Below are 26,542 nucleotides of genomic sequence, written 5' to 3' on the forward strand. Positions count from 1 at the left end.
GCTTGCGGCGGAGCCTGCGCGACCAGGCCGCGGGACGGGCGCGGTGCCGGTGCGTGGCCCGCGGGCGGCGGAGGGGCCGCGGGACGGGCCGGCGGTGTCGCCGCTGCGGCGCGGGCCATGGAGAACAGCCCGGAGGGAGGGAGGAGGAGCGAGCGCTGGGCTGGGAGCGGGGATAAGGCGGCGGCCGGTCCGGTCCGTGACACGTCCCGCCTGGCCGGGGCCGGAGGGAGCGGGATCGCCGGCCGGGCCTGGCGCGGCCCGGGGGGGGGCCTTGTGCCAGAGGAGGAGGAGGGACGGAGAGCGGCAGGCGGGAGCGAGGGAAGGAGGGATGGGCAAGGATGAGCGGGATGGAGCGGCCAGCAGGGCGGGACGCTGGGGCTGAGACTGGAGGGGAGCGGGGAAAAGCGGGGTGTCGGGGAAACGGTGTAGCTCCGACGGCTGCGTGGAATGAAGGGCCCTGCCTGCTGCCGGGCCGCAGGGAGCCCGCTCTCATCTCGCTCTCTCTTTTCCCTGCAGGCTTCCTTTGGGAGTTCGAGCCCAGGTTCGTCCTCGTCCACCTTCTGCATCGGCACCCGGCCTGTCGCCTGCACGCCGTTCTCTCCTTGCTGCTCCTTCCCAAATTTATCCCCTCGTAGTTTTCCTAAGGCTTCGTGTGCACGCTGTTAACCGCCTGCCAGGTTTTTAAGAGGAGATGTGGGCTATGGAATCCTTTACTTAAGTGCAGTTGCAGTTAGAAATTGGCTCCTTGGAACCAAAAATGAAATCAGAGTTGTGTAGCACTTTTATGTCAGCATCTCAGTAAAGCCAGATAGCCTGAAGAGAAACAGCTTCTCTTGTTGCTGATAACTACAGGCTTGTCTAAATTTTTGACTTCTTGGTAATAACAGAAAATGTTTAAAATCATAACAACAAGTAACTTTTAAGGCTGTAACTAAATGCTGTTCAGGTTCTTTGGACTACATTATACATCCAAGCATTATTGACATCAGCAGGGCTATTCTCAAGTATTTGGGGAAGATACTTGCTTCTATGTAAATGCATTCTGCAGTGTTTGTCATCATCTTTAATTATTATGAAATTTGTTGAGTTTGTATTTTTCAATATTAAACATTCAGAACTACAGGAGAAGTGGGACTTTTTAATGAAGTCTGTGGAACAGAACTTCCCCTTGAGTTAAATGGAAAGTGAGTTAGAAAAACAATTAGAAGCAATAGTCTTGATCACACCCTTATATGTTCATGTTAGATTAAGGCAGTTGATACTTTCTTAAAACTTGAGCACGATGTGATGGCCAACAGGAGGAGGATTAAACACATAATGTCATTGTTGGAACTGTAGCAGCGTTGTCAGCTATGCTGAAAGTTCTGTGAGACCATAATATGAATAGCATGTGAATAAAAAGCATTTTTGGCCTGAATGTTTCTCTACAGTGTGATATTACAAACTTTGACAGCTTTGTCTTAGGCAAACTGAATGTAGTTCAGTTACCTGCATATACAGAATGAATAGTTAGCATAAATGATGAACAGTTGCATTCTTTATGGTTCAGAAGTGTTTCAGCTGTCTCAAGGCTGAAAGCAGTGCAAAGAGGAATATTGTATTATTTTTTGAAGAGGGTTGAAAATTTGTGGTTATTTCTTTCAAAACTTTAGAAGAAGTTCCTTGGCAGAAAGAATTCTTGATAAACCTTTTATTTGATGCTTGAAAGGCAAGGATTGCAACAGACTCCTAGTATGTAAGGGGAAACTAGAAGTGGAAAAGAAATATACTAATCTGTCTTTTTCCTCCAACCTGAAAGCTATAAAGAAGTAAACATTAAAGAGCAAAACAACTCTGTAATTTGGTGATTCTTAACCATAGAACACTGACTACTGATGCAGAATATTTTCGTCTTGAAAATTGGTTGACTCTAATGATAATCTTTCAAATGACAAAGTGCATTATAATAGTGCTTTTTTGATTACTTCTGAGTATTGTCTTCAGTAATTAAAAAGTGTCTGATGGACCACGGAGGTGTCACACTTGGTTGTTAATTAATGTGATCCATCAGAAGCATTTTGTTATTTTTAGTGTATTTTCCATAGTACTTCTTGAAATTCTGCTGTGTTTATTTTTCTATATCTAGTGCTACAAATTAATTTTATTAGAAGATCCATTTGTGAGGCTAAAGCAATTGGAAGCGAGTCTCACTTTATTTTGCTATTAGTAGGATGTGAATTCATAACCTATGTTACCTGTTTGCCAGTGAAGAACTATGCTTGTTACCATATAAATCAGATCAATAAAATCAGGATCTATAGATTACAGTCTTGCAGCTTCTGATATCTTTTCATGTGTGTGCTTTGTACCTTAATGATGATTTCAAGAGTGTTTTGAACAATCTTTTATTCAGTAAAATATTAATTTGGGGTTGTATTTCCTGAAACTTAGTTTTACTCCTTTAGTTACTTCTCCCTGCTATTCTGTTTGTAGCAAGAGGGAAAGCTGTACTTATTACTTAAAAATATGAAAAGGAAAGGTCATCTAAAGAAGCTGAACTTGTCAAGTAGTTACGAATTTGTTATTCCGCTGGGAGTTCTGATTCTATTTGTAAGAGAATTAATGCAAATTTTTTTGCTGGGATTTAATTTCTTATGTTGGTATAGGAGAAAAAAATTCTCAAATTAAGTTGTTTTTTTTTGATAGTTGGCTCTTTATCATCTGAGGATCATGACTTTGACCCATCTGCTGAAATGCTGGTACACGATTATGATGATGAGCGAACTCTCGAAGAAGAGGAAATGATGGAAGAAAGCAAAAATTTCAGCTCTGAAATTGAAGATTTAGAAAAGGTAAGAGAGACTTTCTCCCTTGTGAGTGTACATATTATACTTTTCTATACATATTTTATATGTACTTTTCTATACATATTTTACTTTTCATACATATTGTAACTTTTCTAGTGAAATAACATTCAACCTGCCCTTCAATTTGTGTTGTATAGTGCAGTTTTCTGCAAAAATGCATTTGCAGCTTGTATGAAAGATTAGGATGTGGCAGTGCATCATCACAGAAAAGGCTGAACTTAGCTTCTTAAAGGTATTGTTGCTCATATTTTCTTTGATTTAGCACATTTGCTTTGGTAGAGAAATCACTGACTTAGGTTTTAGAGGCCTGTTATCTAAGATCACTTGTACATTAAAACCGTGCATTTTGCGTACTATTAAAATGACATCTAGCTTTGTTTCATTATGTTGGTCAGGTTTTACTTTTCCAATATGCAGACAAACAACGCTGGTTTGTGCATAATGGTTTATGCACGTTAATTTGCTATATGAATAGTATTTCCATGTCTTAGTTTGATCAGTTTAGCATTCAGCGGGTGTACAAAATGATCAGTGTGCTCTTTGGCTTTTTCTATTCCATTTTACACTTCTTAGTAAGAAGTTTTTCATATTTACACCTCTTGTTCATCCATAGCAGTGTAGCAAGCATTCTAATCTGCTGAACAGCAAGAAATTGATGCTATTTGCCTTACTCTTAGGTAACCCACTTACACCACTCGGCATAACTGCAGGTCTTGGTGAACATACTTCTGAAAAGGTGTATTTCTTAGCATCAGATATAAGGCTGTGTTTATGTAGTCCATGTAAAAACAAATTTTCTACATGTGGAGTTTACAGTGTTTGTACTCCTGATTTTTTTTCTTGCCTTACTGCCTTTACAATTACATTTTTGCTGATCATGAGCTTGCTGTTACAGTAGTGAAGCAGTTTGCCAGGTCTGATGGTTAAAATGGAGTTTTTACTCAACAAGATTCTCATACTGCTTCTGTAATAGAAGAAAGAAGAACTGAGAGACACTCACCTTAAACACTTTATTGCTTTAAGTCCTTATCCTGGAAAGACTTGGACGTCAGTTTCTATTTAGCCATTGTAAAAAGTCTTTACAGGACTAAAACCTTGCCTGGATAAAGAAAAAAGAGGAATTTGATCAGTTTATGAGTTCAACAATAAAATTTAGAGGTATAACTTCTAAAGGTGTAAATATTTGGAAATATTTTTCATACTCTGATGTCTTGACCCAGGTAACAAAAAAAAATCTTCACTGTTTTATTAATTGTATTAGGATGCAAGTATGATGGTAGTTATTAGAATCACTTCATCAAAAGCTATTGGAAAAAACAAGTTAAAAATCAAGCCTTTCTCTTGATTTTTGCCTTTTCTTGGCTGTCTTTGTCTTGTTCATTCTCAATGGTTAATATAAAATACATTGTGCAGGAGGTGAAAGGAAGGGCTTAGAAGTTGCTGTATTGGTTTACTTCTGTGGGGGTTTTCACATGTGCAGCTGTAGCTATGTAGGAATGAAGTCTTCAAGGTTTTCTATATTTCTCTTGAAGAAATAGTGTCAAATCATGTTCTACAGTATCAATCAGATAAGGAGCAGATTTTTAATACTTACTCCTTAGTTGCATCCAGTAAAATGTCTTCCCCAGCAGCTTGACAGGACTTCACTATATGCCAAGAGACATGTTTATGAATTATTGTTATCATAGAATCACAATATTTTAAACCTTTAATCATTCCTGCTTTCAGCTTAGTTTTTCTTTGTTTTTTATTTCTGTTCTTCAGAATATGTCTTATTCTCTTAGGCCTGTTTACAGGTAATTGACAATATGTTGAAGTGTTGTAAATCTTCTTGTACTAGGAAGGAAACATGCCATTGGAAGATTTACTAGCATTCTATGGCTATGAACCCACGATTCCAGTTATGCCAGCTTCCAGTGCGAATAGCTCTCCAAGTGAACTTGCAGATGAACTTCCAGATATGACTCTAGATAAAGTAAGTCAGAATCATTTTCACTTGAATTGTTGTTTAAAAGCAGAAATCCAGGTGGCTTTAAATTACATATCATAATCTCTTTATGGTACAAAATACATATCTTTGTTAATTTTGATATATATTATCACTCTGGGATCTTACCTTTTCAAGAACATTGGGCATCTAGTTCTGATAATGATGTACAGCAACTTTAGTGTCACTATATTAGTACAAAAGAAAACGAAATATTTTCAACAGTTCTTCTAAAACACACGTGAAGAACTTTTATGTAGGAGGTTTGTTAGTTGTTTTGGGGTTTTTAGTTAGTTTTTTTAGTTAAGAAGTGGGATTTTTGGATAATATATGCAATGTCCAGAAATAACTCTGACTTCCACCACACATCAAGTACCAAAAATGGTATGAAAAATACCATTGAAAATTTACTCTTGAATGCTTTGGAATTTTATTTTCAAATGTATATCTTTTAGAAAGTTCTCAGCCATGGGGGATGAGAGATTGTTTTATGTATGGTGACTATTGCTGATACAAAACCCTGAAACTTCAGCTTTTGTGGTTTGCAAGTTAACTTTAAATTCTGAGATTTTGTTCTGATTTTTGGCCACAAAGCATGTGCATCTTGTAGTTGAGGTGAAAAAGTATGCAAGTAGTAAGTGTATGTCTTTTTTTTTCCTGTGAGTATGATGTAATGGTAAACACCACAGAAAGGAGGATATAGTGATGGCTCTGTACATCTGATTCTCATTAGGAGTGATGATTGTGTTGAGGCTACAAAAATGTAGTCGGATTGTTGTCTAATACAGTTCTTTCCCTTCCAAATCTCTGTTAGAGGAGTTCAAACATGTCTGCGAATGTAGGAAATGTGCCTTTTCTTTCTTAATATTGTTGCTTTAACCTACGAAAATGTCAGATGTTTTTGGTGTTTTGTTACCTAGAACATCTCGGCAGTATCCTCTCGGCAAAAGTCTACAAAAAGCTGGGCTGGGTTTTTGCTTTTTTTTTTGTTGGTTGGCTTTTCCCCCAGAGTTTAGGAGGCAGTAGTAGGCTTTTAAAGCTTCAGTATATCTGTGATGCAAAGAATGACAGAATACTAAGTACATGAGGCAGTTTACATTGGTGTCTCTTACCAGAAGCAGTTGGAGGAACATATGGGATTGATACTTGCAGAAGTTAATTCTTGTGCATTTGTTTTAAAAGAAGACAGAGGGTAATGACTGTGTTTGACTCTGACATGAAAGGTTATATTCTTAGAGTTAATAGGAGCAAACCAGCTTTTTCTTTATAGGAGTATGGTGTGCTACATTTTCTTATGGGAAGGTAACTCATTTTCATTAATCAGGCTTACAACTGGCTGAATCTAAGTGCTTATCAGTCTGTATTTTCTAGTCACTCTGAGGTTTCTTTTTTTTTTATTTTAATGATACAGGAGGAAATTGCTAAAGATCTCTTGTCGGGTGATGATGAAGAAACGCAGTCCTCTGCTGATGACTTGACACCAATGACTTGACACCATCAGTTACTTCACACGAGGCTACTGACTTCTTTCCTCGGCCACTAAGATGTAGGAAACATAATTTTATAATAAGTTGTAGCATTATATATAGCTTCATACCTTAAAATACCAAAATTGAGGAGTACTGCTCACTGTACCAGGAGTTCAGAAACAGCGCTTTGCATGTTGTACATGAACAGTGCCTTTGGTTGGCATTACTGAGTACCTGAAACACTTACATTTGGTTGTCTGCTCAAAGCACAAGTAAAATTCATTTCTCTATAAATACAATGACTTCATAGTCAATCATTAATACAGTATTGAGGAACACCCTTCATGATTTTCGATATGTTAGTGAATTATGTGAACATGTAACCCATTCTTTTAAATTAGTGTTTCTGTACTAAAATTTTTGCTGCTGCTTTTAAGCCAGTGACTCCTCCGTGCAGCCTGTGGATGTGAACTGGGACGCAGTGTCTAACACTAATAAAGGGAAGTGTTATTCAGCACTTTTCCATAGGACTTCTTGGGGTGAGCCAAAGTAGTTTTATATGGGATGGGGCCCGTAAACCCATGACCACCAAAATTTCACTATCCATGGAGCTGTGATGGGAAAAAGCCAGTGGTTCAGTTATCCAGCCTGGATGAGATATTCCTCATTGCCTGTTGCATCTCATTTGTTTACTGGTATCCTAGAGTTAGAGCAGTGTGGAGGACTTTATATCACAGTTTTAATTTGGCAAATATCTTAAGATATTCCGTGGGGGATTTCATTTTTGTAGAGGGGGGAATAAAGGGATTGTGCTGCCTCAGTTACCAGCAATCATAGTCCTTTGCATGCTGTTGTCTGATAAATGCAGGACATTCGTATTGAAAGAGAGATACAAAAACCTTCAAAATTGTAATGTCCCTTTTTCAGTTAAACAAACTCCAAAACATGCTGGCACTTGGGAACTGTTAATGACTATGACATTTTAAGTGTGGCAACTTCGTAGAGAAATGTGTTTAGCCCCTCATCTGTACTGAGGATTAAGAAACAGTCATCTTTGTTCTCTGCTGTCATGGTTTTATTTCAAAATGTTATTTTATTTGAACATTAAGCTGGACATTTTAAGGTCAAGTATTCACCATTTCAGGGAAGGAGATGTCAGTTCTCTGTGCTGTTGGCAGTTCCGTCTTTTTTCTGATCTTTGTCCATTTCCCACATTCTAAGATAACATTAATTTTTAAGATACGCATTACCTAATACATAACACGGACTGTTTCCTTAAGTTTACGTTAACTGGGCAAAACAATTGCCTGATTGTCCAAGCATATTGTTCCATCCATTCAGATTATCCCATTGCTTGCTACTTGTAAAACCAAAAAGTGATAGACTGCTGATTTTAGTAATTACTATGGAAGAAGACCATCAGTCCATGCAGTCTTGGATATTGTCTCTGATGTTCATGATGTTTTAGATGCGATGAAGTTAAATTTCAGCCCAATTTAGGAGTATGTTTTTCCTGAAGTTGGAGAATACAAAATAGGTGTAATTGTATCACAACTGTAGATTCCCTTCTGCTGGGGATTATACAACTATAAAAACAGAACTGCTTCAGAACCCAGTGCCACAGCGTTCCAGATTCTAATATATGAGTTATTCTATGGAGTAATGTATTTAAATTGTTTGGAGGGCTCTGCTATATTTCTTCCTAAGGGAATGGAAAAAAAAAGGTATAAGAGAAATAAGGAGTCTTTTGCTCTGTTTTACCTACTCCATTTTGTATGTCTCTCCTGTAATCTTCATTCCGTGCTAAAGCAGCCTGGTTTAAAGGAATGTTGTGAATGCCCATTAAAACTTCTGTTGAAAGGTTTTAGTAGGTAATAAAGGCATGCCTTCAGCTTTACTCTCTTTGTGATTAACCTGAGGCTATGTCATAGCCCTGGAAGTTTTCTGGTTTTTCTCTATGTAGAAGCTTTTATTGAGAAAATCAACCAAAAAAAATTTTGTTTCCTTTTGATGGTTGGAAATATAGTAGATTGTGTAATTTTCAATGATGATAAATGTTTCAGTTCTGCAGTATACAAATACCAGTGTGTTCTGACTTCATTCTAGTTTGGTTTTGGTAGAAATCTGGGTCAACAGATGCACAATAAGTGTCTCCCTGAATAAAAGCAGGTGCTCCTTTCAAAAATAAATGATAACTTGTAGTTCTATACTTGAACAGAAAATTCTTCATAGCTAAAAGCAATCTCCTTTGTTTCTGAAGCAAACACCACATGTGATGGAGATAAGGAATCTGATGGTGAAGATGTAGAGGCAGACAATGGTAATTCATCTGACATCTGAAGATTTGAGAAAGGTAATAATTATATTTTTTAAAAGTTAGAACTTTGCTGTTAAAAAAAACCAGTAACATTTTTAGTATGTATCTAAAATTGTACCTTCATTCAGGAATTCTATGTCAGATGCCAGGTTAATGAAGTTTTTTATACTTGGATCAACAAAATATTGTTGATCACTTTTTCTCTTAATTTTATTGCATTTTCAGGAGATAATGGTTGGTTCACAGTACCAGGCTGAAATTCCAGCTTACCTTGGCAGATGCAGTGATGATGAAAAGGGTATGTTCTTCTAATTGTTTTACGTCTTATTTTATGTTTATACATAGCTCTTGATGGAAAAATGTTACTTAAATTTGTTAGGTCAATTCAGTTACCTAGCTGAAGTCTCAGAGACCATTAAAAAAAGGTAGTAGAGAATTGAAGTAGCACAACTGTATACTTACACCTTGGAAGTGTGACTGTCCAACTTAGAGAGGGCATTCTTACGACAAAATGAGAGGCTTAATTCTGTAGTGTCTGGTAATATCAGATGTCAGCTAACTGTAGGAGTTACTTTTGTTGGAGAATCGTAGCTGTCTATGAGCATGTAACTTAGTTTACACTGAAGTTGTTCAAAACAGTGTCTTTCCTTGCTTGTTTTTTTTAGCAGGTAAAATGTGGGTTACAAAATTGGTATGGAAAACAAAGCAATAAGCTATTTTAAATTTCCTTGTATAGTTCCTGTTACACTGTCTCTTAAAAATGAAGTGTTTTAAATATGATGTTACTCCAGTGCAAATTTAGGTTAAAAACTGCAGTTGTGGTAGAGTGGAAAAAAAGAGCCTTATTTAATAGTTTTGTTTCTTTAGAAACATAGCACATATAGCTGTGAAATTAAAAAGGCAAATAATGCAAACAAATTTGCTCATGGGTGGAACAGCTGTGAAATTAAGAAACAGATAAGGTGATGTAATAATAAATGAAAGACATTCTGTGATTTTTTTCTGTAAATTTTTGATATTCTGTAGGGTTCTTTAAAATGTAAGGGGGATGTTATTGAGTGAATTGCATTGAATCTATTCAACAATGCCACCTGCTCTTTTGAGGAATAATCCTTTGCCATAGAGAAGAAGAATGTCTGGTAGGGATGGAGCTGGAAGTGTTAGGAAGTGAACATCTTTGTGTTGATTAAGATCTAGGAAAGCCTCCAATTTTTTAAGATTCAAGCATGGTGCTAGTGGGTTGCAAGAAGTGGAGGAGTTAGGACTGGATTTATGTAGGTAGTTCTTTAACTATTTCCACATCTTGACTTATCCTTAGCCAAGAACTGAGGAAGTTCTTAGAACCAAAGGTTGACCAAGGAGGGGTGAATCTGACAATTTTCTCGGTAATGAGCTGGTAGTAGAGAGAACCAGTGAAAGTGTTGTCTGATAGCATGGCCAAGAGCAAAGGGGTAGCTGCCAGATCAGAGAGTTCAAGGAGCACCTTTTGAGGTTATTAGTAATGGTCTCCAGCAAAAAGCACTGCGTTGTCTTGGTTGATAATGAAAACTGAAGAGGAGTATCACCAGCACTCTGGAAGCTTGGGCTTGGTAGTAGGACTGGACGGTGAAATTAAAGCCTTTTCTGTACGCCTGGAAGAACTAGTCGTGGCAAATAGGGGCTTACATTTGTGCTATGCAGTCCAGCTACCAGAATTGAGCTAGAAAGCAGTTCTGCACTCATATAAACTTTACACTTGAAACATGTCTGACTGAAAGCTTTCTGTGTTGTTAAGCCTTTAAAGAACTTTCAGAGGTGTCATTTTATTCTTCACCTTAGCCTAATGTTGTTTCCTGCAGTTTTAGGAGAGCTTTGAACCTCTCCATCTTTTCTGCTGTAACAGCCATTAGAATTCTATATTGCCAAAAGAGTACATAAAACATGATGTGCAATGGTAATCACATCTGTTGATCAGAGTAAACGATTTATAGGTTAATCTACTATTGAAACGTGTGCACAGACTAACCAAGGTTCAGGTCAGCTCTTGTGTGTTGTATCATCCTTGAAATAAGCTATCTGAGAATTGGAAATGTCATTTCAATGTGCTGTGGAGGACTACATCCTAATCGCTTGAAGCATTCAACATACCAAGTTCCTAACAGCATTCAGTTGCTACTGAATGAAAAAACGTATTGCCATGTAGATTGCAATTTTGTTACATAATTTTTTGCAAATTTCAGTTGAAAATTACTAAATAGCTAAAGTGATCTGCAGTTTAGAAGTGGTATGGTCATGCTTGATTTGATTACTTCTGTGTTCCTGTTCTTTGTGAAATAGGTTTTAATGTTACACCTTAAAAATGTTATACATGGCATGAATGGATTTCTGTTTTATCAGCTTATGAAAATGAAGACCATTTACTTTGGAAACCTGATGTGATCTCAGAAAGTAAAGTTAAAGAATACCTTTTTGAAACCTCCTTAAGAACAGGAAATGAAAAAATGATTGGCAGAATTCCTGAAGGACTACATACACGGGACAATGAACAAGTAGGTTTTATATCCTATTCCATTTGTGACACAGCACTCTGTAATTAATATGTGGTCTCCTTCTCTGCTTTGTACTATAAAGGCACTGCTACTCAGTGTTGGATATTATGAAGTCAAGATCTTACTTAAAATTTTTAAGCACATGTTTAAAAATCTTGAGTATTTGAATGTTGGCAGCCTTGTGATCTATGATGTTTCTGATTGTCATACTGTTGACAAATTCAGCCTTTTTAATAATTGCATATAGTGTTTTACATTTTTTTAGTTAAATCTTGCCTCAGCTTTTGGGTGGTTTTGGTTTTGGCTCTTATTTTTAAATTTTCATAATATGTAAAGATAAATCCTCTATCTTTTTTTACACTAGATATGTTCACTGGAAGACTAGTTTTGGAGGTCTAGATTGGATATTAGAAAACTTTGACTTTTTCTAAAGAATTTTTTTATTTTGTAGGCACTCTATGAACTTCTTAAAAGTAGCCATAATGTTAAAGAAGCAATTGAGAGATACTGCTCAAATGGAAAGGCCTCTCAGGGTAAGAGAATACCTGTTTTTTCAGAAAAGTGTGGTTTAAAAAAAAAAAAAAAAGTTGTGTGGAATATCCTTGAGTAGGACTCACATTATCATCACATTTCTGTCATGATGATTTTAGCACAAATTAGGTATAATCTGGCAGTTGGCCTATTGAAAGTTCTGCCACAGAAGTTTGCAGTTTGCAGAAAGGCTGAGGATTTGCGTTTGATCTTCCCTTCTTTCCTCCACAGCTACTATAACAATGAAACAGATTGAGGAGGAGGGTGGGGAAGAGATGTGATTCTGCTGCTATGAAGAAGTTCTCACCCACTATTTAGTGTCTCTTTGAGGTCATGATTGATTACAGTCTGATAATATTTGTACCAAAATCAGAATATAGGTTGGTACATAAATAAGCCCCCACTCTGTGCTAACATTTGTGCTGTGCCAGCCCTAAATGGGCTCTATTGTATAGTTCCATAGAGCATGGAGAGCTTTCCTTGAGTTTGCTTTGGAAAATGGGCTTCCGTCTTGTTTGTCCTTATTATTTATTAATCCTTTAAATGAAAACCAGAGTCTGTCATTTAACAAAGATGGGATTTTGTCCGTTATTTTTGCATGTGTGTTGTGTGAAGCGAAGTGGGTTATGAGCTCTGCTATAAGTTGATATTTTGGCAGATAGCCCTCTACTGAGATCCAAAGGGAAGCTGAGTGTAAGCAGTTTAGGTGCTGTGAGGGACAGGTGTCTGAGTGGTTGAACACTGGCTGGCAACTAAAGTACCGCACAGCTGCTCGCTCACTTCTGCCCCACCACTTCCTTTCCTGGTGGAGATGAGAATTAGAAGAAAAAAGTAAAACTTTGGGGTTGAGCTAAGAACAGTTTAATAATTGAAACAAAGGAAAGAATATAGTAAGAATACTAGTGAGACTGATGATAATAATAATTGTTATGAAAGGGAAAGAGAGAGGAATAAAACCCCACGGAGGCGAGTGACATGTGTGCTCAGCACGTGCTGGGCGATGCCCAGCCCATCCCCCAGCAGCTCCTGGCCCATCCCAGCCAGCTCCCCCCAGTTCACACCCTGGCCTTGTTGTTCTGTGCATGGAGCATCCCTTTGGCCAGGTGGGGTCAGCTCTCCTGGCCCTGCTCCCCCAGCCTCAGGGGCACCTGATCAGTGCAGAGCACAGGACACTGAAATGTCCTTAATTGCACAGTTTGGCAGCAACTAAAACATCAGTGTGTTACCAATATTATTTTCATATGGGATCCAAAACACAGCACTTTACCAGCTACTAGAAAGAAAATTATCTCGGCCAAAATCAGGACACTAAGGTCAAGCTGAAGGGGGCAATAAGGACTATAAGAAGAATGCTTTAAAAAGCTCATGTTCAAGAAGAGATTGTGTAGACCTTAAAGTATCAGCTGCTGTATCCTAAATCCAGTACCTCTCTGGAATTTAGATTCCTGTTTCAGAATTGAAAAATACCTCTGTTGATTTGTGTCTTTGAAGCCTTGTGAAGGCTGACCTGGAACAGAGGCTAGACAGGTTAAAGAATAAAGTAGGTATTTATTAGAAGGCCTCAATGGATACACATTGGGCAGTACAAGAGCCCATCCAGGGTTACACACAAGATGTACCCAAAATGGTCACAAAATGCACGACCAGTCATGATGTTTCTCACTTTTACAAGTTCTGGTCCATTTGCATATTGGAGTTTATTATCCAATTATAGGTTTAGGTTGTGAAGTCCCATCCTTCTTGTTTTTCCTCTGTTCATTCTGCTATTGTTTATTCTCTTGGGCCTAGATTGGATTGATTGTCTCTAGTCCCCAGCTAGAGAAGGAATTGTTTTATCTGCCTACTTTGTGAAGAGAGCTTACCATCCCTTAATATGAAGCTCAGAACTACACACTAAAGCAGCACAAAATCTAAAAATATAGAAGCTAAAATCTGAGGATCAGCTTAGAGGCCAAAATTCCATCTTAAGGACTATTAGTCCTTACCCATACCCCATCCCCAGTTGAAGTGAAATTGTTATACCCTCATTAAAATGGTAAAGGGATAGATGGAGGTGTAAGGCCTAGTTGATGAGGAAGAGGCTGTGCATATTGCCTATCTAGACTTCAGTAAAGCCTGTGACACAATTTTCCTCAGCATTCTCCTGCAGAAGCTGACAGCCTATGGCTTGGACAGGGCACTCTTTGCTGGGGTAAAGCGGTCTGTATGGCTGAGAATGGTGTTATATGGAATTACACCCAGCTGGTGTGTTCCCCAGGACTCACTATTAGGGGCAGTTCTGTTTAATATCTTCATCAATGATCTAGATCAGGTGCACCGTCAGGCCATTTGCAGGCAAAACCAATTTGGTGGGAGTGTTGATCTGCTGGAGGGCAGGAAGGCTCTGCAGAGGATCTGCACAGGCTGCATCAGTGGGCTGAGGCCAGTGGGGTGAGGTTCAACAAGGCCAAGTGCCAAGTGTGTCCCTGGGTCACAACAACCCCAGGGAGCTCCACAGGCTGGGACAGAGTGGCTGGAAAGGACCTGGGGGTGCTGGTGACAGCAGCTGAACATGAGCCAGGCTGTGCCCAGGGGGCCAAGAAGGCCAATGGCATCCTGGCCTGGATCAGCAATGGTGTGGCCAGCAGGGCCAGGGCAGGGATTGTCCCCTGTGCTGGGCACTGGTGAGGCCACAGCTCCAGTGCTGTGTCCAGGGCTGGGCCCTCACTGCAGGAAAGACACTGAGGAGCTGGAGAGAGTGCAGAGAAGGGCAGTGGGGCTGGGGCAGGGTCTGGAGCACAAGTCCTGTGAGGAGCAGCTGAGGGAGCTGGGGGTGTTTATCCTGGAGAAAAGGAGGCTCAGGGGTGACCTTATCACTCTCTACTGCTGCCTGAAGGGCGAATGTGGCAAGGTGGGGATTGACTTCTCCCAGGAAACCAGTGACAGGATGAGAGGAAGCCTCAAGCTGCACCAGGGGAAGTTTATATTAGATATTGCAAAGAACTTCATCGACAGGGTTGTTAAACATTGGAATGGACTTTCCAGGAAGGTGATGGAATCACCATCCCTAAGGGTATTCAAGAAACATGTGGATATAAGGCATTTGGTGCTGTGGTCTAGTTGACTTGGTGATGTTTGATCAAAGGTCGGGCTTCATGATCTTGGAGGTTTTTTCCAACCTTAATGTTTCTGTGATTCTATAATGCTGTCAGAGTCTGTCTCTTCAAATAGCCATTATACTATGATCTACTCTACCCACTGAAGCTCACTACTGTTCTCAGTGTGGAAATCAAAAACACACCACTCCAAGGCAAGTTTCTTAGCAATGAGACTTTACATGGGAGCATTTTCTCCTCTTCAAAAGCTGAGAACTCTGTAGTAAGGAACGCAAAATTAATGGGGTTGTGAAAGAAAAAAACAGCCATGCAGTGGGGTGATTATTGCTTTTTATCTGGGAGCAGAAAGGTCTAGTTTTCAGTGTCTGCTTCCAGAGATACTTGGAATTTAGTTGAGTGGAAACTTTTAAAATCACCATTATGAATGTAAGATATCTGAAAAATCCCTACTTACTTATATATATACACCCAAAGCTACAGTCAAGATATTAACAAGAGTCTTGAATTATTTTTGTTGTTTCTCAAACCAAAATCCAGTTCTAGAAAATGTAGTCTTAATTATTAAGAAAAAAAAAAAAAAGGAGAAAAGAAATTTGCAGTTTCTCCTTAAGAGATCTGAAGGGGTTAGAAGAGATCTGTGCTCTTTAGAACCAGGTGGTTATTTGGGGCTTTTTTCTGGATTCCCTGATATCCCTTATTTTTCAAAAGCCCGGATCATGTTTACTATAGTTCCAGTCAGTTTGTCCTGTATGGCTTCCTGACCTAGGCTTAGTGCTGAGGCACTCTCCTCCATGGTGCATTATGCTTTTTCCAGGAGTTGAAAAACTACCTCACCTCACCAGGGGATTTATGATACCAGGCAAGGTGTTGTATGTTCTGGTCTGTCTCATGCTGGATCCATTTGGCTGTTAGTGTCAGGTTGGAATTGCCCTCCTGATGACAGTTCATCCCACCCTGTGTCTCAGCTGTGATTTACAGGGCCATGCACCATGGCTGGCATCCAGGCTGGTAGTTGGCTCCTGGGTAAGGCATTGCCCAGACTGCTGAGTGCCTGGGAGGGTGTGGGCCTAGCACTGTTCCTGTGGTTTGCACAGCAGGGCTGAGCTCTGTCACGCCTTCCTGTCTGTGATGCTCACTCAGTCAGAACAGGGCCATCCATCAAAACAGGATTTTCCTTTGCTCTTTTTTCCAACAACCATTGTTCCTTGTGTCCTGTGTAACAAGAAACATTGAGAAAAATTATCACACTTAACCACCTCAATGATGTTTATAAAACACTTATTTTTTGATGACAGACTTATTAAGACTTATAAATCTTTGAAATATCCCTTGCCTTCAAGTATGAAAGATTTCTGAAGTCAAACTCTTCTAGATCCTTCTTTGTAAAGAAGAACGTTAAATTTCAGGTAGGATAGTTTCTCAGTAGGGGAAATAAAATGGATCTAAATAACTGAATTACTTTATTTTTAGAATGCATTTGGATATTAATCTGTTAGGAAAAAAATTTTTATTCTTTGTAATAGTTTATTGAGTGAAATCAGGTTTCTCATGCTACTTTTATAATTATCTAGAAGAGATGACAGCATGGACAGAAGAAGAATGCAGAAGCTTTGAAAATGCACTTCTGATGTATGGAAAAGACTTCCATCTCATACAGAAAAACAAGGTTAGTATTTTACAGTTAAATGGAAGAGTTGGTAAATTATATGATACTATGGGAAGGCAATCTGTCAGAAGCCATACAGATGAGGTAGGAACCATATTAAAATAAACTTCCAATTTTGAATTAATTTTTCCTTTCTTTGCACTAATATTTCCAAATGTTGTTGGAAATACTAGGCATTGTGAGATGAGTTAATGTGTTATCTCTGAAATCCACTTAAATTGACATTACTTCTATTCATGCTTATGCATCACAATTCAATCTAAATTCATGCCTTTCCTAGAAGTGAACAGTATTTCTATACCATGGCTATAGGAAGGGAGAATGCATCTTTGCCTAATTTATTCTGTCACCAGGAGGGTACAAGTGTACAGAATCAGGCTGAGTTCTGTGTTTTCATAAGGTATAGTCATCCATAATACTCTCTTTTCTAAGCCAAAAATGAGTTCTAATCTTGGTCTGGATTGCTTCTGATTGACTTCTCTGTGCCTGAAGAATAGGCCTTTTTGTTATTTTTACCAAAAAGCAATAGTCGATATCATCAGTGTTTCCAAATTTCTTGACCCATCCTAAATAATTTGGATAATTTAGATTTTAAATGGACTTTAACGATAAGCATTAATGCATCAGAGATTAAAAATATATTTTCCAACATGGAACAAAACACGTGTTGATGTGTCTGTCACTATGGACCAGAATTTGTCTAAGAAAATCTACTGGGTTTTTTTCCCAGGCAAAAGGCAAGAAAGTTTAGGGAAAGTTCTAGGATCCAGCATAAGGTGATGTCACTTGTATACAGCAAGTATCAGCTAGACAAGATTTACAAGATGTGTTTCCTTATCACTGCAGTGCAAAGCTTTGTTAACTGGGACTTTATGCATTAACATATGGACATCTGTTAATTTCCTCCCCTTCCTGGTATGTCTGCCGAAACTAGCAAGGTTTACTACTGCCCCCAAGGTATTTTGGATTCACCACTGATGTTTCTGTTTGTTTGAAAACACTCAAATATTTTACTGCCAGACTGTATTGGATAGAGTTGTGAAACTGGAAGTGTGGGTGATGCGATGGTGATGTGAAATGTTTCTGCATCAAAAAGTATATAAAAGTGGAAGTAATGACTTTTTCTCCAAGAATCTGACTTCACGTAGCACCTCTGTTTTAGGGAAAGAGACAAACAATTAATGTAGATGAAATTAGTCTTTTCCGTCCTTACTACCTGCTCAACAAGGCTACAATTTTATTTTGTTTAAGCATTTACTGCTCTGGTTTTACAACTCTGTTGCCAAAGCCCCCACAGTTCTGGACTTTCCCCAAAGGAATACATACCCAGAGTCTTTGGTATTTCACTACTCTTAGATCATTCATTTGCTCAGATTTTTCCATTGTAAGAAAGGGTGTATCTTACAGTTAAAAAATGTTTATATATATGTCTGAGTACTTCAGATGTAGATAGAGTTTCAACCTCGTTTAAAAAAAAATCCGATTGTGCATTGAGTAGAACAGATGTAAAACTTGAAACTATAGGTCTGTTTGAAGTCTGGAAAGATTTGTTCCAGAACAATAAAAACTAACAATATTGGAAGAGTGGGAATTGGGAAAATGACAAAACCTAAGTCTTCGCATTAATCTTGTCAATTCTTCTCATTGCCCTTCAGGTAAGAACCAGAACAGTTGCTGAGTGTGTGGCTTTCTACTACAGCTATCAGGTTTGCTTAGTCTTTCACTGGAAGTTTGAACTTTATGACATCAGTGATGTCTTTGTATGTATAGAACTATATCTTGATTTATCAAGAGTAATTTCTTTTTTTCAGTCCATAAATGTGGAAATGTCATAGGATGTGTGGCAGAGTTTGGGACTAAGAGAACTCTGTGGTGCAGCTTTAAGCTCTGCTTCAGTTTTTTTTCCTAAAGCCTGTAGACAGAGGCCACCGTTTCAAAACCAGCACAGAAGTTCTGAACGGATTGGAGTGGCTTTTTTAGTAAGTTACTTTTGCCGTAATGGATGCAGTGGAATAACAATGTTTACAGGTACTGATCCTGATCCCTGCTCAATGTAGCATTTTTTTTCCCCCCCTTATAAAGGCAGGGATGGGTTTGTTTATTTTAAACTGCACAAACATACAAGGATGTTTTTTAAATGGAACCTTCTCTCATGTGATACTAAACTAGAGCACTTCAGTTTACAAAGCAGCAAATTCATGTTGGTGGAAGCTAGCACAAGGGATTTAAGATGAGTAAAGTGAAGATCTACACTTGAATGCTGTTGCAAAATTAAAGGTCATGGCTACCTTACACAGAAGTAATCATGCTGCCATAGATGTCTGTGTACTTTTAAACTTACTGGCTCAAACAGATGAGTTTTAGGCTATATTGTATTTGGAAGAGGTTTGTCCACAACTTTGAAGAGTAATACAATCGTGTACCTTAACTTTCCTAAGGCAGCTGATGTATAAAGCTACAGTCTGCACAGCTTAGGATTTACCACTAAACAGTCTACATTCGGAAGACATCTTAAGTTGTTTGGAGCACTGCAGTTCTAAGTGTTACAGTTTTGAGGGACTATCTAGTTTATATAGTAATAGTAGAACCTTGAAGTACATGCTTGAAAACTTTGATTTAGCGTGGATTGCATTTATTTATTTTGGCAAGTCATTGGCTTCAAAATGGCACTTCACTTCTTGTGTCAAATAGGAAAGGATGAGTAAAAAGCCATCCCATAAAAGCAACTATTTAACTTCATTACATTTTTTTATTTTGAACGTTGAGTGCAATTTAGCCATCCAGGATGTTTGTCTTGCAAATGTTTGTTCCAATTGCTGCAGGAACCAAGCATAGTATTGGCTTGTGACATGTTGTAGCATTCAACTTGCATGGTGTTCTAACGAAAGCCTGAACCTCCCTTCAGTAGGTTTACTCCTGTCCCTCCATACTTTTTCTTTGCACTGTTTGTATTACAAGTTTAGTTGCCACTAATTTGTTTTCATTATTCAGGCAATTAAGTTTGCATTGTTGATATTTTCAGTAGTTGCTTCAAGGTTGTGCTGAGTAATTAGAAAGTAGTGACTTTAGTATTTGAAAGGGAAGAGGGTATTTATTATGCATACTGTGAACTGCATTGATATCCCAAGTTTCAGATGCAGCATTTGGAGTTTTCTTTACAGCATTGTAATGAAGATTGCTTTGAAGTGTTTATGCAATAGCACATTTATCATATTAAAAACAAATTAGCTTAGCACAGTGGACAAAAGTAGGTATGATTTTGTAATCAGTTCTTAACTTAAACATCTGAAATATTTAACTTTAGTAAGTACACAGTAAATAATGGGTAGCCCTGGCCCTGTGTTGTACTCTTGACATTTTTAGCCAAGTTCTCAGCTTCTTACTGCTGTGTTTTGTGCTGAACTTTGTACCTTGTTTCCTTTGTTTTTAAATCAACCCATTTTAAGTGATTTTGTAGAATTCTGGCCATAATCTTCCACTGTTATACATTGAAGTTTATCTATGGGTTTACAGTGAATGGCTGGTCTGTATAAAAATCATACAAAGATGACTGAATGCTTATACCAGTTGCACTTAAATGAACATGCCCATTTTCATTAGTTGATGCAGTAATATACTCAGTTTATCTATGCATTGCTGGGCTCTTAAAGTAGGCAGAGACTTGTCTAAGGTTTGGGTTGTCAGCAAGTTGAATGGACACTTTAGTTATTTAATAAAGACTTTGACCAAAATTCAGAAAATGATATGAGAGAAAAGTGATTTCCGGGTAGTCTAATATAAATGCTGATCTTATTTAGCCTGTTGGCTAGCTAGCTGGTATCGTTTACTTTTAATTCCTTGTTAAAATGAGGCAATAATTTGCAAGATTTCGTAAATATGTAAATTCTTCATATCTTTTTAGATATCTCTTTCAATATTTTCTGACTACTTCTGTGTATAGTAACATTTTTGTGCATGCTTGATGTGACATCCATAAATTTGTACCACTATGACTTTATCCATGTAAAATAGCTATTTATTGAACTTTACTTTTAAAAGCTGGACTTACTTTTTTCTCTCAGTTTTGACATTTAAATGGAGAACTTGTTACTGTTTATTAAAAGAATTGTGTTTTGAAAGTCAGCATGGAGATAACTGAATTGCAACCATGTGAAGAAATTACAATGCCTTGGCTATTACACAGTGAAGCACAATTCTTGTAAGAAACTGTGATGAATTCTTTGTCCTTTGCCACGTGTTTTCTTCATACAAACAAACCAAAAAATCCATAATGGGCAATTGCAGTGTTGGTAAATGTATTCTTTTTATGTACAGGGAATCTGAAGAGGGTAGCAGATTCATGTAGAAGTGTAACTGGTGCTGTGATTATAGCAATACCACAGTTGGTCACACGTCATCTTCCCATGCTAGGTTCTTAAGTGTTTAGTCTTCCTCTTGTAATGGTCAAACTGCTGAATTTACTTGAAGGATGTACAATACTGTTTGAAGAATACTAAATTGTGTACAATTAGGTCAGTGAATTGTGCAGTTGAAACTGAGTCAAAAATATAGGAAAACTTCAGTTCAAGTAGGACACAGTGATAATACTTAATTTAACCAAAGTCTCTAATGAGTATTTCAACTTTGAATGTAAACTAATGGATAAACTGACCAACAGGGACGCTATTTGCCCAGCATTACAAGCACATCGTCTACAGACAGGGAAATGAAATACAGTAATTTGTAAGATAATGACAAGGTTACTATTTTTATTATTCCTATTTTTCATTGAAAGAATGAGGAAGATGCTATCAATTGTACAATAAAGTAGAAATGGTTATAGTCTTCCTAATAAAACAGAGATTCCAGTTATTCTCAGTTAAAAGTAACTACCCTGTGCATAACAACAAATCAAGTGACAATCGGAACATGTTTTAGTATCAGATGTTCAAGAGGAAGTCGCTGTTGTTGCATTGGTTTTAATATTTGTACATAAACACTGATTTTTTTGAGCATTATTTTGTATTTGTTGTACTTTAATACCTGGTGTACAGTTCCAGAAATAAATGTCTGGAAACCTTTCTTTATTTGTAAAGCTCTTCATGCATCTGCACTGTGTTTGCTACTTCATTTCCAGAGAATTTAGCAGTAACTCTGAATGCGGTTTTAAGAACTTGGCACATTCTACCATCTGCGTAGAGGTACACAGAGGAGTGAAAAATGCAGCATGCAGTGATGCAGGTAGCTAATGAGCAGAGTAGCAGGTAGCTAATGAGTAATGGTTTCCCTCAGACATTTGAAACATTATGGCTAAAGTGAAGTAAATGTCACCTGGGACTGAATTGTAGCTTCAATTGCAGCAGTCACCCAGTGTTCAGACTACACCTAAGATGTATGGAACACATACCTGTTCTCTGGGGAAAGAAAATCCATGTCAAGCTAGATTACCGCTGTGAATACAAAACTTTTACTTGGCTTAACCCTTAATGTTGAACTTAAACAAATTGAAATGCTTTTTGACTTAATTCTCCAGTCCCCGAAGACAAGTACTAATCTTGGACCCTGAAAAGCTGTAAGATCTTACGTACCAATTGTGTCAAATGCCAGAGAGCTAATGGAGTTCTTTCCTAGACCCAGCATGCTTGTTTTTATGGTGGCTGGCACAGTAAATCTTCAACTAAAGAAATTACTATTTTTTTTAATTAGACAGGATTACTAGCTGGTATAATTCCAAACAGCAAAAGTTGTAATTTGCCAAGAAATGAGCTTTGCTTCCCCTGATGGAGAGATACAAGGCTGTCTTTCTAATGATGGTCAGTACAATCTGCAAACAAAGTATCTATTCAAAACACTTCAGTTACAAGCTGCACCTCCCTTTTTTTAGTTTGTTGGCAATGTCCCCCACAACACGCTTGGCCCTCCTGGCTGCCAGGGCACTGCTGGCTCATGTTCAGCTTGCCATGGACCAGAAGCCCAGGGCCCTTTCCATGGCACTGCTGTCCAGCCTCTCATTCCCCAGTCTGTCTGTACATCCAGGGCTGCCCCATCCCAGCTGCAGAATCTGGCACCAGTCCTTGTTGAACTTCATGCAGTTGGTGATTGCCCATCTCTCTAATTTTTTAAGGGCTCTCTGCCCTCAAGGGAGTCAACAGCTCCTCCAAGTTTAGTAATCAGCAAACTTAGTATTCCTTTTCATCCTTTGTCCAAGTCATGTATGAAGATGTCAAAGAGCACAGGCCTGATGATGGAGCCCCGTGGAACCCCCCAGTGACAGGTCCCCAGTCTGATGCCACCCCATTCACTGTAACCCTTTGTGCCCAGACAGTGAGCCAGTTCTCACCCATCCTATGATGTGTTTGTCCAGCTCACAGCTGTCCAAACATTTTGTCCAGAAGGATACAGTGAGAGAGAGCAATGGAAGCTTTACTGAAATCCAAAAGGATCACACCAACTGGCTTCCCTTCATGTGCTACCGTGTCATAAATGGAAATCTGGTTCAACAAGCAGGACTTTCCCTCGCATGAAGCTGTACTGGCTGAGCCCAGTGACTGAATTGTCCTCCAGGTGTTTTTCAGTACTTTCCAGGATACTCTTTTCCATTATTTTACTGGGCATTGAAATGAGACTGACAAGCTTGTGTTTTCTGGGATCTTCCTTCTTTGCTTCTTGAAAATTGGGACATTTTCCAGCTCTAGTCAGATGGAACCTTTCCATATTCCCAAGACTGCTCAAAAATCATTGAGAGAAGTTTTGCAACAACATCACTCAGCTCTTTTAGGATTCTCTGATGGATGAACTCTATCCATCCTGATAGGATGAATCCTGTCAGACCCCATAGATTTGTAGGGATCCAGCTGGAGCAGCAGGACCCACACAAGCTCAGCTGGGAGATGATCATTCTCAGAGTCATGGTCCTCCAGCTCAGGGCACTGAGACTTCCTTGGTCCATCATCCTATCAATATTATTCCTTGTTACTGTAAGAATCAAGGAAATCACTACCTGTACTCCTGATCCTTCAGACTCCAAATTGTTCCAAGGACCTGAAGGCTCTTTTGATGGCCCTCAGACTTCTTGTGTTTTTGTTTTTGTTTTGGTTTTTTGTTTTTTTGTTTTTTTTTTTTTTTGTCTTTGCCAGTTTGAACAACCAATAGCAGATAGTAATCAAGCAGCCTTACTAGACTGAAGAGCTTTCCAGTAACATCTTTTATCTGAGCCCCTGGGAGCCAGCAGACTTCTCTGTGCATTGGGTCCGATTTCATATTAGCCCTCTGTTGTCCTTAGAAGGGAGTCTCCTCTCTTTTTCTCATTTTCTCTTAAAAGACACAGTTGTGATGTGGAGTACAGGCGGTGTTGTTTTACAAGGCCTCACTATTCCAGAAGGATTTCACCTACCTCATCTGTTGTCTGGTATTCTAGTTCCAGGGCCTCCTACCTGTTGCAACAAGTGCTAATCCTAATTGTTTTCAGGAGGAGGAGCCTTCCTCCTGGTACGTGCAGTGACCTGCTTTCAGCGTTCATCTTCAACAGACCCTTGGCTAATTACCTTGCAGGATTCTGAGTCCATCAGCTTCTCCACTACCATGGAGGTTTGAGACTCCTGAGAGTCTTTAGAGTGTAGCATCTCTGTAAATAACTGGTCAATAATTGGTCAATCTCTTACTCATTCACTCAAATACTTAACTGGTTCACTTCTTCCACTGCTCCTTCACCCAGTTACACATCTCTTCAGCCACAGCACACCTTCTGCAAAAGCACTGTTTGTTGGCCCAGCCTGAGAGGCATCAGACACTTCTGGAGAGATACATCTGTCATCAGCAGGTCTGCTGTCCGGCTGGAGGCCTCTGACATGGCTGGGTCAGTGACTCCACCAGCTGCGGGGGAATGAGCACTGTGGTACAGCAACACCCCAACTGAAGTTTATGCTAATATTAGCTTATGTTAATAAGACTGAGGCTGAAAGGATCTTTTTGTGGCTCTTCCCCACTGAGTCTGTTTGTCTCTATTGGCTTCTTCCAGATGGTCAAAGGAGCCCTTCCTGGTCATCCTGCTGTACCATGTTCCTGTTCACTGCACTTTGGGTTGCTGAAGCTTCTTAGATCTGATTACATCTGCTGCACTGTTCCTGGCAAAGTGGCTGATTGGCTGCCCAGGGCTTCGGGGTCCAGACAGGGCTTGGGGCTGCTGTTCAAGTGCTGCTGAGCTCAGGGATTGCATGAACAGCATGACCTTACCCTCACCTCCAAATCTACTCAACCGGTCACTGCTGCTGCCTCACCGACTGACTTGTTTTGTCCACAGTAGCAAGGCAGCAAACACTTCAAGCATAAACCCTGATTATCACACTTCCTCTACTAGTTCTTGGATTTGTCTTCCCTCTCTGTAGGGGAAAGTAATTTTAAGCTCCCAGTAAGTCTTGTCCCTCTGATAGGGGAGGAGGCCAGGATGCCCCAGCAGAAATGTGTTTTCCTGCTCCCTTCACTGTGCTGAGCCATGGGCCCACTCCTGCCCTGCAGCATGGCTTCTTATCCCCACCCGCTCCTTTGCTGTGGCTGGCACACACCTGCCTGCTGTGCCAACAGGCCTGGCCTGGCATGCATAGTTCTTTAAGGTGGCAGAACATCACCATTCCCTCTTGCTGCCGTTCCTGACATGGCTTCCTGTGTTGCCAGGTGAGCTCCAGAACCGGCACGGGGAGGAGCAACGGGCAGTGGGGAGCAAAGCAGCCTAGCAGGAGTGAGACGTCGAGCAGGTACAGCATCACCTTTATGTGCGAAATAGAATTGTCTGAAAGCAGAGCTTTGCAAGACCCAGGGAGTCAAATCAGCAACTCTGACGCCACCTGTGGGCTTCCTGCTCTCTGGCTCTCTCTGGCCTTCTATAAGCTGTTTTCTATAAGTTGCTTCAGCCCACTGCAATGGAAGAGTACAAGACAGCAGAGAAAGCACGGGGTGGAGATGGTGTTACTGTGCTTAGCAGGTCAGATCAGCTCATAGGAGGGTCTGATGAGCAGTAGCTAGGAAAGAACAGCAGCTTTAATAGCAAGGGAAAAGGGACAAATAAGCAGCAGCACACAGACACAACACACACACACCTTTCCTGCTCTCTTTCTTCAAGAGTGCCATGTGAACTGCCTGGGAACCACACCCCCTACACTAGGAATACTGCAAGTGCCCTTGACACCCAGCTTCCTCCACAAGAGGTCCCAATAACCTCACAGAGAGCTGAGGAGAAGAGTCAGCTCAGGAGAAGGGATCCTCGAAGTCATGGAGGATGAATTCCCTCTTCAGCAGACTGATGATCACTGCTCTGATCCCTTACCAAGCAGTGAAGACACAAAGAATGTCACTAGAATTTGCCCTGAGCATCATCACAAACCTTGCACAACCCACACTGAGCCTGATGCCAGAGCTCTCTATCTCAGAGCTCTGCTGGTTAACTTCAGCTGGTGAACTGCTGAAATAGCCAGCCTCCTCTGGCAGTAAAGGACTTCCAAACGAATGTGACAGGCAAGGTTCAGGCTTGGAAGCAGACCACATAATGCAAACACCACAAAGCTTTGCATTCTGAAAAGGAGATGATGCCTCAGCAGCTAAGCAGGGAACCCTAGCTGCCCCAACCACTACCCAATTTGTAACAGCACAGTTTCCCAGCTCCTCCTCTCTCCTGAGCTTATGCCAACCACAAATTCATTGGGAGGCTTGCTTGGACTTCTGCAGTTAAATACTGGTTTCATCTTTCTGAAAGCAGTTTGCAGACAGCAGCAAAAATTAATGTGGGAATAGCGGGCCCTGTTTATACCAGCAACTGATTAACTAAGTCCTCTTGAAGAATAAAAGCAATGGAAGTTGCCATATGCCAGGAAACTTGTCATGAATCACTGGAATCAGGACTAGGGGAGTCCTGTGCCAGGCACAGGACTGGCACAGCTAAAGCCAGTGGCTCAAGATGGCCCCAAGATGACAGTGCACTGTGCAGGTACAGCTGAGGGGCCCATCAGCATGGCTCCAAAATGGGCTTCATACAAGATTAGGACAACTGCCTGCACTGTCGTGTTTTTTTAAAAGCAAGCTGATGCCAAAGGGGTCAACTTGAAGAAAACAAAAAAAAAAAGACCTAGTAACTA

The 26,542-nt window shown here is 39.8% G+C and overlaps 1 protein-coding gene across 1 annotated transcript; it reads left to right on the forward strand.

The window, feature by feature from the left end:
* Window positions 1-186: 186 nt before the first annotated feature.
* MIER3 (MIER family member 3) lies at window positions 187-25,693 on the forward strand. Its single transcript, XM_041470932.1, is given in 15 exon segments — window positions 187-192; window positions 517-677; window positions 2,686-2,831; window positions 4,687-4,821; window positions 6,245-6,304; window positions 6,307-6,379; window positions 8,563-8,630; window positions 8,632-8,655; window positions 8,845-8,917; window positions 10,996-11,147; window positions 11,599-11,680; window positions 16,345-16,439; window positions 18,095-18,145; window positions 25,089-25,168; window positions 25,534-25,693. Coding segments are annotated over 13 exon segments (1,152 nt in total). The 5' UTR covers window positions 187-192; window positions 517-677; window positions 2,686-2,732.
* The last annotated feature ends 849 nt before the right edge of the window (window positions 25,694-26,542 follow it).

This window comes from Pyrgilauda ruficollis, unplaced genomic scaffold (genome assembly GCF_017590135.1).
Source record: "Pyrgilauda ruficollis isolate IOZ18807 unplaced genomic scaffold, ASM1759013v1 scaffold25, whole genome shotgun sequence".
NCBI lineage: Eukaryota > Metazoa > Chordata > Aves > Passeriformes > Passeridae > Pyrgilauda > Pyrgilauda ruficollis.